At 40.1% G+C, this 14563-nt stretch overlaps 1 protein-coding gene across 2 annotated transcripts in view; it reads right to left on the bottom strand.

The window, feature by feature from the left end:
• Positions 1 to 6907: 6907 nt before the first annotated feature.
• The window catches only part of LOC136443726 (protein amalgam-like), a 44172-nt gene continuing 36516 nt past the window's right edge, over positions 6908 to 14563 (bottom strand). The window contains exons 8-9 of one of the 2 annotated variants that reach the window (XM_066441075.1): positions 13339 to 13392; positions 6908 to 8724 (exon numbers count right to left, since the gene is read on the bottom strand). In XM_066441075.1, coding sequence (XP_066297172.1) covers positions 13385 to 13392 — 8 coding nt within the window. In that variant the 3' untranslated portion in view covers positions 6908 to 8724; positions 13339 to 13384. The remainder of the gene's footprint in view (positions 8725 to 13338; positions 13393 to 14563) is intronic. The other variant, XM_066441074.1, reaches the window with a different exon arrangement.

Raw genomic sequence — 14563 nt, 5'->3', positions numbered from 1 at the left:
GATGCTATTTGAGATTTTATCATGGTCGATATTGACCTAAGGAGGCCATTATTATCACGAATATTGACATGATTTATCAGTATCAAGATGGTACGGATGTGTTGAAACGAGTTTGGTGTAAATGTATTACGCTAAGCTAAGTCCATTGCTTTGCAATAGAACTATGATAGCTTACAGATGTGACGTATGTGGCAGAGACTGTCATTCTCGTATAGGGCTGTTTAGCCATAGTCGATGCTGTACGGCTGATGTGAATTAGGATTTTACCGTGGCCAACATTGACCGACGGAAGCCATGTATTTCATCGCTAGGAAAAGATGATTATACAATCTTTTGGCTATTCGTAAATACGTTTTTTTTCATCATTTTGTAACCGAAGTGTCGTATCCCGCTGCCTACGCTCAAGCGTGCACCTCCGTCTAGAACCTTAACTGCCCTTTCACATCTAACCGTAATCATGTGTAATTTTTCATCCTGCTGCGTTTTAATACCGGCAACCGGCTCGTATAAAGGTTGCAGTTGAATTGTAGTACATATTAGTTTCCCACGGAGGTGGTATCCACCACTCCCAAACGTGGGCAGTTCGTGGCTTCCGCAGCGCTCATAATAACCAACCCAACAGGCAGTCAAGGATAGAATAGCAACTAGAGTTAAGTATTTGTGCTATATATACTTCAGGTTTGCTATGATAATTTAGCGATTACGGTGTCTTTTTATGATTATGAATTGGTATTGCATTTTTCTTTTTATTTGAGTAAAATGTGTGATAGTTGTGTGCCGATTTGTTGAAAATAGAGAGAATGCTCGCGACCCCAGAAAACACCCCTCCCGATTAAATGGTATGGCGACCCTGTGACGTCACAATTCAAGATGGTGGACACCACACATGCCAACGGATCCAACAAAGGTTTTGCTACGCAAACCTGTAATAAAAGGTAAAAAAGACATAGGGTCTGAAGGGACGAAACGTGATCAGTTAATTCAGACTCCAACTGATCTTTTCATGAATAAATTCTGCAGTTGTTCATTTGTTTTGCCATCTCGGAAGGCGGAAGGTTTTTTGTTGCTTCAGGTGGTAAGGTCATGGAGGTCACCCTGTTACAGAGATAGTTGAGATGATTCTCCCAGAGCAATGGTTCTTTAGTGTACATGCATACATAATACACGAGGTAAAACCAACGTGTATTTGGATCCTTTCAAATACCTTCAAAAACCTACATAGTCAGATTAAACCCCTATTCTACTAGGGCTTTAACCTAGCTGTGACCAAAAATTTGCTAAACAACTTTCATAGATTCTAAAAAAAGAATCTTTTTTACGCTTTGTGTGTTTTGTTGTGCTTTCAGCCATACTTCTACATTTACATGATATTCCAATTATTAAGTTGAGGATTACACAAATCCAATTTGTAGGTCGCGGTGATAACGCAGCGCGATCGCCGTCTTGTTTATTTGTGGACTAGTGTTGTGCTTTTGGCTAACAAAAAAAAAGTCTGCGTCCAGTGCAAATATATTTGATAAAGGATGTTAAAATCCATAGTAACTTCTTAGCTTTCTCTATTTAACTTCATTATTCTATTCCTATTAGTCAGTAGAACTCTTGGGTCCAATCTTGATAGGCGTAAGGAAGAAAAAAATCCAGGCAACTTGGGATATCGCTTAAAACGCAGCACCATAAAATGCCATAGGTGAACGCGTCTAAGCCTTTCTCATTAAATGCAATATCCGTGACAGTTTCTTCTCGTTTGAAACCGCTGCTAGGGATTTCGTTAAGAACCTCAGCAAGGAAAGAAGATCACAAGGCATTACCGCCTACGCCTGCGTAACATCTTAATTGTCTCACTGCATGCAAATGAGGCAAGATCTTAAAAGCGTAACTCATTCTCAATTTTGGCATGTTTTCCCGTGTAGAATCCGTCAGACGCATAGGAAATATTAAAACAACCTGACTTTATCTGATATAACCAACGGTACAGATATCTGTAACGACGACTTTCATGGCTTCAGCCTTCTCATCTAGACATACGAGTAGTTGATGTTAGGCCTGATGACATGCTTCATGAATTTTTCCTTTTGATTTTAGAAACTAAAGAAGATCCTTTAATCTCCCTGCTTTCGGAAGTACTTTATGAGAAGGTTTGATCATCGTCGTAATCCTTATCATGTTGAAAGAATGGGGTCATTCAGCGCGAAGCGCTTTTGTTATCTGAATATATATAGATTCAATATATCAAGCGTCGTTTCCAACAGAAAAAAAAACGTGCGTGCAGATTTCAAACCCCACAAATAATACTGTGGTAAAGTTTCTTTTCTCTAGACGGCATTTGCTGAGCGACCGTACAGACCCAAATTACATTTGTGTGAAATGACCCTTCTTTTCATAACTGGAATCTGATATAGTATGTAAGTATGATTTTAAAGACAGAGAAACACCCAAAACTTTAAAAAATCGTTCTTTGTTTATGAAATTTGTTGAGCGATCTGCGAAAGATTTGGTCGTTCAAGGGTCGCAGTGTGGTCGCAGCTTCTACTAGATGGGGGAAAGTCCATCATTTCGATTGGTCATGTATTAGAAGTTTATAGTTAACTTGACAACAATCGGTACATGACGAAGAATCCTTGACGAATCAAATCAAACCAAAGAGAAGAAATTAAGAAGAATTCCTGAGACGTCTGGACCCGAACTTTCTCTGAATCCCAGTGAAGCATGAGCTCCGTAATCACCAACTACATGAAGACGGAAAACGTTCTCCGTCTTGTTACATCAAAGAGAAAATTAAATCTCACAATGCGGAACATGTTTCGTTATTAATACAAACCATAGCTCCAGTAATTGTAATTGTTGCATGATGAAGAAAAAAGTTAATGAGGCCCATGGGATGTTATGGCATAAATGATAACGGTTTGTATAACCCTCTCATCTGTCACTCTCTATACAGGGAACGGGCATGAACTAATGAGGCGAGCCTTCGTTATCCTCATTGCATGACATATGGATTAACATAGTCGAAAGTAATTCATCAACGATGAGCTTATATAAGCTTTGAAGAATTGCCACCCGTTCATTATGTACACGACTTCAAAGATCGCATTAGTTCCAGAGGTAACAAGGATGGTGGGATAGTAATAGACAATTGTAATGGGTTGGATATAACAAATAGGGATAATTATTTTGTCCGTCTTCTGTCGCTGTTTTTGTTTCAAGACCCGAATTTGTGAATTGAATAAGAAACAAGAGTTCGGAGAACTCATACCTCCATGAAATATTCTGATTATGCAAATGAATTCCACATTTACATAATCTAACTTACACATGTCAATTAATTGCCACTTAAATCAATTATGGTACTTTTGCATTAATTGTACAAAATATGAATACTTATGAATAATTAAAGATATTTAGACAGCTTTTGATTCAGCACATGACATTATTTTACACTTAATCTTCCATCCGGGACTGCCCAGCCGAAATGCTCTATCGTTACTTGCTATTATTAGAGTACTTTTATTTCTCAGTCTTACTTGTAATTTTAATTTCCAGTAGTGATGCTAATATTAGCAACTGGGTAGAGATCGTCACCACTGTGTCTTGTACCTTTCATGTTGATTAGACCATACTGATTTGATTATATCGATGACATGTTCCGGGCACCCCAAATTTGAAGGGAAGTGCGATAAAATTTAAGGTGGGCAAGAAAAATTACCTTAATTGTTAAATGTAAGTGGTTAGGAAGGTTGAACAAATGACCAAACACACAGAATATGGTAGGTAGAACAATCGATTTTTCATTTTTGTCCTTAACATACTCTTTTCTGCTTTGGAATTGACTTTGGTGTCATTTTAGGAGATCGGTATCCGTTTTCCGATACTTTATTTTACAATTTACGGCATACATTTGTTCATTTTGCAGCTGCTTTGTACGCATGGTCAAAAAATGGGGAGGGGGGCGAAAATTGATGCGCGCGAGGTTGTCATCCACATAGTAATCGAATCAACATGGCCTAGTGAACAAGAATAAGTTTTATTGCAAGTTGCCCGTGGGCTAATTGCAAATACATGGTAGGAACATAGGGAAAACATTTTTGTTGTAACAATAGGCTACTAATACTAAATACGACTGTTGGCTATATTTAAACAAGCGGGGTTTGACTTTGTTTGGAGGCAATGGAAGACGAAAAGTCCCACTTTTTCTAGAATTTGTGGGTTGTGTGGCTTCAAGAGAAAAGTAGCTTTTTGTTCATCCGTGAATGTGTAAAAGAAGGGGTAATAATAACCTAATCTGATTGTTTGTGGGATATAACCTTGGGGCGATATTCAATCCGAATGCATTACCATATCTATTATTTGGGTGAACAACTTGATCACAGCGGCTTCTTTTGACCCTCCATCCATGGTACTAATTGACAGCAATGTTATTACTTTCGAATGACATATAATCCATGGCGTAGGTCAATGAACTCTTTACAAATCTTGTGTCGTAGAATATAGCACTGTCCCAGAGTCTGGTAAATGATTAATAATGGTAGAATGCTGTTACCATTCTTTAAAACATTGGAAATATAATATTCCACATCATGAATATTTTTAAAGTTTTTGAAAACCGGGGAAATATTTGTAAAGTTGAAATATTATTCAAAGTATTTCAAAGTATCAAATCTCTCACACAAATGATTACATTAAAATGAAAATATGTCTAAATTATGACTTTTTCCAACACAACACAACACAACACAACACAACACAACACAACTCTTTCATCCTTATACATATATGCGAACCGACCATATACGATAAGTTCTGTCGAAGTGCTGTAAAAAACATCTCTCTTTGGGACCGTAGAACACTCTGCATTCAAAAGAGCTCTTCCACCAAGAGAGATCCACGGCAGGAAAATAAGTAGTCCTCGGTGCATAAATTATTGATTTAACCTTGACAGGCAACATAAAAGTGATTACAACCATCCCCTTGCCATCTGATATCTTTCTTCGAGGCACCTCCTTTTCACCCAAACTCAATCTCTCAACATGAGAGCCCCTCAGGCACATACACCACTCAAGATCGTCTGCTCTCTGGCAGCTTCATGCAAAGCAGAGTCTACGTTGAACACCTTAGCTGTCAGCTTCGTTCTATTTCTATCAGAATACGTGAGGTTATTGTTTACCCTTGTCTTGTCGAGAAATTGGTACTCTGAGGTCTTTCTGACATCGGGCACGTTCATAAGAATTGATTTAGTCTTCGTAATCCATTTACTATGACATAGCGGATACCCTCTGATGCCGCATAGTGGTTCCTCGTGCATAACAACAGTGACACATGGTCTCCCTCAGGGATAAAGTATTAAGAGAAAGACTCAGGCAGTATGAACATAGCAGTGCTCTTTATCATTACTCTGTGACCGGTGGGATTAAGTTCTTAAAGTAAGGCTTTTGTGTTGCCCCTTAGGCTAAGTTCGTTCCCAAGATCTGTTGAAGAGATGAACCTTGAAAGTCTGAGAAGATTGCGAAGTGAATAACTTATCCAGTGTCACCCACTTATGTTCTGAAATGTCGTTACAGTTGTTATGGATGCCCATGTCGTAACGCAGGCGGTTCCAAATGTGATCTAAACACGGAAAGGTGAAGGAAGATTGGTGACTTGGTATCCATTTTCTGTGTGATGTTGTAGTAATGCACGTTATTTGTTGCCCTCGAGTTCAAAACCGACCTGTTTGCTTTTGAACCGAATCCAGTGAAGGTTGACGACCATGAAAAAAAGTGAAGGTCGTGAAAAATGGAGCTCTTACTTATAGTCGTAGAATTTTGTGTTTTTTAAACTTGAGTTCAATGCCGACTTGAAGGAGAATGTTCGAGTTTGAACCGGATCCAGCGAAGGTTAACGGCAGTGAAAAAGGGAGGTCGCGAAAAATGGAGCTCTTGATTTTATTTTGAGAATTTTGAGCTTTGTAAAGTCGAGTTCAATACCGACCTGAGGGAGAATGCTCGAGCTTGAACCAAATCCAACGAAGGTTGACGGTCGTGAAAAAATGAAGGTCGTGAAAAATGAAGGTCTTGCTTGTAGTCTGAGAATTTTGTGCTTTTTAAACCACACGTCTCATTGATTGACGACAGATAAGACTTTGTTGCCCCCGAGTTCAAAACCGATCTGAAAGAGAATGTTCGAGCTTGAACCGAATCCTGTGACGGTTAACGGCCGTGAAAAATAGAGGTCGTAAAAAAGGGAGCTCTTGCTTGTAGTTTGAGAATTTGGTATTATTTAAACTTGTGCTTTTTAGAATATGAATGATGACATATAAGACCTATCCCGATGAAGGCAACCGGGTCACACTTACAAACCCGATCCCATGTGTGAGAGCGAAAAATGTGTAAATCAAGAAAAATACAAAAATTATGCTAATGACAATTTTTTTTAAGAATACGTTTTAGATTTTGTGTTATCTTTCATATATCATTTTCGAAATTTATCCGGGCGGTCGTCGGTTTAGAAATGTGAGCCCGGCATTGGTCTACGAAAAGCAATACCACGGGATTTGTAGAAAAGAGAACTGTAAAACATGTTTTGAAGGTCAAAAAATCTCAACCGAAAATTTGATCTAGCATCTAGAAATGCGTGGTATCTAAGTTGAAGTTGTCTGGATCCACCACAATCTTTGCACGTATGTCTATCATTCGTATTCTATAACAAACTATTGCAGTTTGCTAAGAAATAAAGAACAGCTACCGTCCAAACTAACACCAATACTACGACTATCGCATGCACACACACACACACACACACACACACACACACACACACACACACACACATACACGCACACACACACACACACGTACACACAGAAAACACACACACACACGCACAAATACAGAGACACACCACCATCGACCTGGCTGTTGAAAAGTATGAAAACTAAAGTGCTGTTTTGTTTTTATGTTCGTCATAATATTCCTACTGCAGCTCGTTGAAATTAAATGCATGGACCAGCAATCTCAGCCGCTGCGAAATTGTGTGTTCGCCCGCATCTATTATGCCTTGGGCGGCCAAAAGCATATCTTCAACGTAATGGATTTCCGAATGGTAACCCGAGGCGGAGTTCAATGCCTGATGCCTATCAATCGAGGTCGTAGGGAGTAGAATATGTACAAGTGGAATAGACACGACTGGGCCTTAAATGACAGCATATCTATCAATGACAGATCCGGAGCCAAGTTAATTTAAAAAGGTCAATCGACTCGCATTTCTGCACAATATTTAATATCTTAAACATTCTAGTCGGCGACTGTCCTCGACACTTGTGACATCTAATGTCAGGACGACTTATCTTACACAATTTACCAAACGCGCTAATGTACAGCGATCTATACTGTCTTTTCGATTACCGCACTGCACAATGAACTTGGTAATGAGTTAACACACGTAATCTTCAAATACATGTCGCAGATCTTTACAACTGGCGTCGATTGATTATTCGTACAGAGAAGAGATCGGTAGACATGGAACCCTCCCGGTGTCAAATGTAAATTCCTATGGATCACAGCGACCAAGTCATCGTCGGGAATCAGCGTGAAGGTCCTTCAAGGCATATCGCTTATCATGTCGCCCATAAGCCACCTCGTACTTCCTCTCTCGGCGACGTGTCTCCTATACGGCTTACACTCCGTTTGTCACTTGGCCCCCGTGGCTCGACTTGAATCCCCCCAGATGAATACCCTATACCACATGATACCGCCGTTAATTCCAGTACTTCATCACCTAGATTGAAAAACGGCATTCAACAAGAACGAAGCGCCGACCTTCCTTTGATAGCGTACGACATTGACTCCTTTGACGCTGTCGTAACAAAGTCGGGGGTTAATCGTGATCGACGATGGTTGCAAACTTTCTGCCTGATGTGAGAGAGGATTCTGCTGCATGAAACTTTTATCTGGCCGTCGCGATCTCTTCGTGTGGTCCGGATTGCGGATTTCCTAAGACAAGCTGCCAGCGGGGAAGGGGATGATCAAGAAGTGGTGAACTCGATTTCTCAATGTTGTCACCAAAGATTGGTTAAGCCTTCGCTCTTGTCAATACTCAGAAGATTCCCGAAGTCTATCAGTTTGTACACTCTATCTGGCGGGTCCAGAATAACTCACAGGTGCTATCATACGGTACTATCGGCGACGGGGAGAGGAGAATCTTATTTCTTCAATGAACACCTGCGGCAAGAACGCTTCAACAGTCTGCATCCTTGTAGTTTCTTCTGATCATCTGGTCCAGCCAATGACAGATCAAATCTCAATGATTGAATCAGTGGGGGAGACAATGATCTATCGGCAATCTTCGGTGTGCACATGTGACAGAGCAAACCGTATTGATCCGACGGTCCTTTTGCACTGCTTTAATGGATTGTTTTTCAATTAAAACCAATCATTATGATAGATTCATGACATCGGTCAGTCTTTTCATTAATCAAATATACATAAGGTATTTTTCCCTGCGGAAGAATGAATCGGAAACTCCTGACGGCGACGTATTGTAGAGGAGTCATGTTCTGTAGAGTATGAAATATATGCACAGTGTTTCAGGCGTTTTAGGCCTGAATTCAGTTCAACTGGCACGGAACGACTTCCAACCGCCGGCAGGTCTCGGGGTAAATGTCAATTCATTCGGTTCACATGCTACATTTGGCTGGCGAGGCGACGATGTCATCCATGCTCTGGTAGATCATTTCCAACTTCATGGTGGACGCTGAAAGAGAGAGAAAGGTATCAGACGTTAGTCATCATTCGCCTGAAGCCTTTTAACAGTTATAAGTCAAAAACAAGCCCGTAAAAAGGTCGTTAATGACGAGTGAGTGAAGCGACGCTTAGAATAACTGATGTTGCAGGCAGACGACTCCGCCAGTCATGAATCGCAATTAAGTTTGAATCCATGGACATAACGGTCGGTATCATCCTTAATCAAATCATTGATCCACGATGCAACTGGCGACTCTCCAGTTTCTAACCAATTGTAAAGAGGCTACCATTCACCCATACATTTGACGTGGGTTGGGGCGGGCGAGAAACCGATAGCTATGACCTTGTGTAATACTGTATGAAAGTAATATCACCAAATTCGATTTTGATTATTATGTACATTATCGACTAGCATCGCCACAGTTTGCATATTGATTTGTAATAATCACTGAACGGAAAAACAATCGGACCACATAAATGGTATGTATTTAGTAATAAAATCTTTGGAGTATCAGATAAATCTTACAATGCTGGCCAACTCATCAATTCGATGGGAGTAGAATTAGACATAGCTAGCGCTCGGACTGGAAAGGACGAAGCAAAATCGTTATGTCCGTTACAAGGTAAAACACAGATGTAGATCTTTATACAAAAAACGGGACAACTAAACCTAAGAATTTTAGATTTGAACGGAGATGACCTATCTCGCAAGACAAGTCTATTGGAAGTAACAACAACTTCCAAGCGGATGCACAGCCTTTTCTGTGGGGGAGGGGTGGGTGGGGTTTAGACCAGTATCTGAACTAGATTCTGAACTAGATACCTAAGAATTCTAGATTTGAATGGAGATGACATATATCACAAGTCAGATCTATTGGAGGTAACGATATCTTCCAAGCGGATGCACAGCATTTTCGGGTGAGGTGGGGAGGGGGGCATGCACCTGTATCTTCTTTGCCGGAAGATCACCCTCTTTTCACTGGATGGTGTAACCGCTTATGATTAGCAACCGAAGATTTGAAGAATTTGTTTCGTTTTGTTTTGTTTCCTGATGAATCATACCTTTACATTGGTCAGCATATCACAATTATAAAAAGAGTAAAACAATATTAAATTTGGTCTCTGTAATTGGTTCAGCGATCGCCGTCTCGCGTGAAGAGGGCCTTGCCGCCCTTCGGTGTAACACACCAGCTTCACCAGCCTGTATTCTACCGTGAAAAAGTACCGTGTCCCTATTATAACTCAAGTCGAGAAAGTCACACAGATAATGATGTTTGTCTGAAAACGGTGGAAACGACGTAATTGGACCATCTATTTGCAAGCTTTCTGATGACGCCGTCCAGGGAATTGTAGTTGGAATCCCAATTTGTGCATTTGCTGATTGTAACTAGTTAACGTGGGGTTTAGTCAGAGCGTCTGGTGAACTATATGTTGTCCCTCATGCAGGTCACGCATATTCCATGGTGTAATAACAGTAGGGTAAGTGCCGACTAGCACGCTACGAAACGCACTATTTCATGTATCCTACAGCTGAGCTCACCATGATATAATAATAGTACAGGACAACGTATTAGAAACTCTTACGTCCGCAGTAGCTGACCAGATTGCAGAAGTAGGGAAACGCGAGGAAACAAGCTGATACATTTGGTACAGTCAGCACTTAAAGGTAGAATTGTATAGCAATAACGTCAAAAGCTGGAATAGACCAAACCCATAAAAATGACAGCGAAGGTAGAAAATCTTGTTGACTGAAGCATGGTCTGTGAAATTATCCAATCTTTATGATTCTTAAACTTTCCACTTCAATTGCAAGTTGTTGGATTGCCCACATGCGGTACAAAACTATATCTTGGGTGTGGATTATTGGGTTCTATAATAACGCATCATTCCAACAGTAGGCACTCTCCTCTCCATAAATGCACCTTATGTTACCTCGCAGAAATGCACATTAAGAACCGTTACGGGTTTAGAATCTTGATATTCCACATGTTACAGGACTTAGATGTAGTAGCTTTTAAGCAGTTATGTACTTTTAGAGGATTATCATATTTCAACACACAGTAATAATCTCATCTTATGTTAGATTTCCAAAAGGCGACAAAAATGATGTATCTGGTACACCTTTCTATACGGACGTCTGTCTGACGATCAGTTAACCTTCTCCCTGCTGCCTAACTCTTTAACCTATATAGAATGGGGGTATCAAACGGCTACTTCAGTGTGCTAAAGGTTAAGGTCAGTGTCCGTCTATAGAAAAAAGCAGAGGGACAAAGAAATGTTACACACAGAATATTCCTTACGTGCAGCCGTCGAGATGTTGCGTAACAAGATTTTAAAGTCTGGCAACGTTACGTACCATTCAATTAATGCACAGACCAAGATTATCAGGATCGGGATTTTGCCACGATTGCAACACTTCTGTCCTTAATATTGACGGCCATGTTTCTTTCTTCTCTATCTCGTAAAATTGTATAAGCTTATAAGTCCCTTCAAGACATTGTGAAGTCTTGTAACGTTACCATATGCATCAGGTCAATGTACAGGCCAGGATTGTTACCACTGCAATTCGTCTCGATAGCTTCACTTCTTTCCCAACTATTGACGGTCGTGTTTCTTCCTTCTCTATGTCGTAAAGTTATCTAAGTCCCTCCAAGACATCGTGAAGTCTTGTAACGTTACCATCAGGTCAATGTACAAACCAGGGTTATTGGGGCTTGGGTTCGCCACGATAGCTTTACTTTTGTCTTAACTATTGACGGCCGAATTTCCATTATTCTCTATCTCGTAGAGTTAAGTTATCTAAGTTCCTCCAAGACATTGTGAAGTCTTGTAACGTTACCATCTAAGGTCTACGTACAAACCAGGGGTCACTGGGATTCGCCACGATTGCTACACTTCTGCCCTAACTATTGACGGCCACGTTTCTTTCCTCTCTATCTCGTACAGTTATCTAGGTCCCTCCGGGACATTGTGAAGTCTTGTAACGTTACCATCAGGTCAATGCACAGACCCAGATTATTAGAACTGGGGTTCGCCACGATTGCAACAATTCTGTTTTAACTATTGCAGACGTGTTTCTTTCTTCTCTATCTCGTACAGTTATCTAAGTCCCTCCAAGACATTGTGAAGTCTTGTAACGTTACCATCAGGTCAATGCACAGACCCAGATTATTAGAACTGGGATTCGCCACGATTGCAACAATTCTGTTTTAACTATTGCAGACGTGTTTCTTTCTTCTCTATCTCGTACAGTTATCTAAGTCCCTCCAAGACATTGTGAAGTCTTGTAACGTTACCATCAGGTCAATGCACAGACCCAGATTATTAGAACTGGGATTCGCCATGATTGCAACAATTCTGTTTTAACTATTGCAGACGTGTTTCTTTCTTCTCTATCTCGTAGAGCTATCTAGGCCCCTCCAAGACATTGTGAAGTCTTGTAACGTTACCATCAGGTCAATGCACAGACCCAGATTATTAGAACTGGGATTCGCCACGATTGCAACAATTCTGTTTTAACTATTGCAGACGTGTTTCTTTCTTCTCTATCTCGTAGAGTTATCTAAGTCCCTCCAAGACATTGTGAAGTCTTGTAACGTCACCATCAGGTCAATGTTAAAACCAGGACTATTAGAACTGGAGTTCGCCACGATTGTAACACTTCTGCCCTAACTATTGACGGCCGTGTTTCTTTCTTCTCTTCCTCGTAAAGTTATCTTTGACATCTGTTCATTTAGCTGACTTTATCTAGGGGTTTCACCCAATGCTTTATACTCCGGAATTAGCTGTCAGCCGGGGTTCCCATAGGTGAATTTGATGGTCTTACAGGCTTGTCGTGACTGACTTTACAATGTCGAGGCCTATCCATGGCTTATCGAGGAATTCCGCCCACTCTTTTGAATGCGAACTTTGTTAAATAGCTACAAGTCAAGTGAACAGAGGTGCATTCGCCGTGTGGCGTAACGGCAGGGTTTTTGACCTGGTTCGAATCCCCTGACGCCACCGATGTTGTACCCTTGGGAAAGGCATTTTACACGACTTTCATCGCTTCACCGTTATGTAAAAATGAGTATATTGTTCTCTGTACGTGGCACTGTAAATATATGTTATAAAATTGAGAGCAGTGTCACGCCGTCCTTGTCTGTCGAAAACCGAAGTAAAAAATACACAGGTAAACTTGCCAAAGGGTTCTAAAAGTTTGTAGTGGATGACTTTGTCCAATGCCTTCGAAAATTTGGCTATCATGATCGTGGCCATGAGCATATTCTTATCCAAGACGCTACCATGTGTCTGTATTGATTCTAATATCAGGCTTATCAGACATTTTCAGCAGGTGCAGCAAAGGACGGAAAATTGATTATTTCTATCCTCCAAATTGATAATATGCTTAACGAAGAATAAAGATCTGTTGCTTATGTAATTAGTAACAAAACCACAGGCAAAACAAATATGCAAGCTTTAGCGATTGCCGGGCAGAACTTACCAATGACAGTGCTTGGAGTAGATTCATATTGATGCAAAAATAATGTACTTAGACTTTTAGATGTATTAACGGCATTTTAGCATCTTTTGCTCTTTACTACTGATAAGAAATACAAGCGGATTTTAAATTAGTTAATCCTACCTGCTCTTTAAATGAACAGATTCCGATGCTCTGCGCACTGGGATGTTCATGCATCTATTAGAATACAAAGGTCAAATATGACATGAAAATAAGTATTATGAGCATCTGGCCCAATATTCAATATTTAGGGATTATGAAGGGGATTATCGGAGAGCTGGATAATATTACTTTTTTGTATGAAGCTCCTTGCGTTATGAGGTTTACATAGATATTGATTGGGAATAATATTTCGTGATACAGATATTCCTTTAATACATAGCAGACAAGACATAAAGTCACTAGAGAAAAAAAAGATTAACAACTTTACAACTTCGTCAAAACTATATTTCCATAGAGCTGTATATCAACTGCATCTGTATAAAGAATGTTAAAATTAATAATATTGTTGTAGATGTTTGTGGAATACATATTTTAGTTTATGTAGCATAGCAGACGCTGATGAATATGTGTATTGATTCTCACGATGTACGATGTTCAACTTTTTGGAGTAAGATCTGGGTCAGTCAATGGAAACGGGCCATTTGACGGCCGATAGCCATTGATTTATCATTTGGACAAAAATTACAGAGGGATAAACGTATAATTTCCTTGATTCTATGGGCTTGGCTTATAAAAGACTCGATATAAGAAGATCCTTTGACAAATTTAGAGCTAAGCATTGACGATGTTACTCGATGTGGCGGTAACAGGAAGTGGGGTAGGCCGTCAGTGTTGATAGTATTACCGTCCCTTTGTTGTACACAAAGACAAGGAAGAATATTGAACCACGCCCTGGTTCTCGTTGACACTATTAGCGTGAAATGCATACGTAGGTTTATTGCTCAACTCGTAGTTGATACCGTAGCTTTAGTTTAACTTTTGGATAAATAAGATGGCAGACGGTTATCGGCCGTGGGGAGGGGGGCACAAATTACCAACCAAAACGAGTCATTACTCTTTCTAAATTAACAGCAGGATACATGGAGGATTAGACATGCATAGATTTCTCTTCCTACGATTGATTTTGAGTGATACATGTAGGAAGATGGCGTCTGGTTCAGTTATTCATACCATTCAACCGCAGACCATTAAGAATAAGAAATGGCCCACAAGTGTACACGATTTCAATAGTCAAGAAAAAGTCAGAATGAAATTATTTTGGGATACTAGATCGTGTTTTGTAATTGCGTAATAATGAGCTATCAAGAAGTCTTTATATAGTATTCTTATTCTGATGATCGCGCTG

This window comes from Branchiostoma lanceolatum, chromosome 10 (assembly GCF_035083965.1).
Source record: "Branchiostoma lanceolatum isolate klBraLanc5 chromosome 10, klBraLanc5.hap2, whole genome shotgun sequence".
NCBI lineage: Eukaryota > Metazoa > Chordata > Leptocardii > Amphioxiformes > Branchiostomatidae > Branchiostoma > Branchiostoma lanceolatum.
The sequence above is the reverse complement of the archived record's forward strand: the minus strand, read 5'-3'. Positions and strand labels throughout refer to the sequence as shown.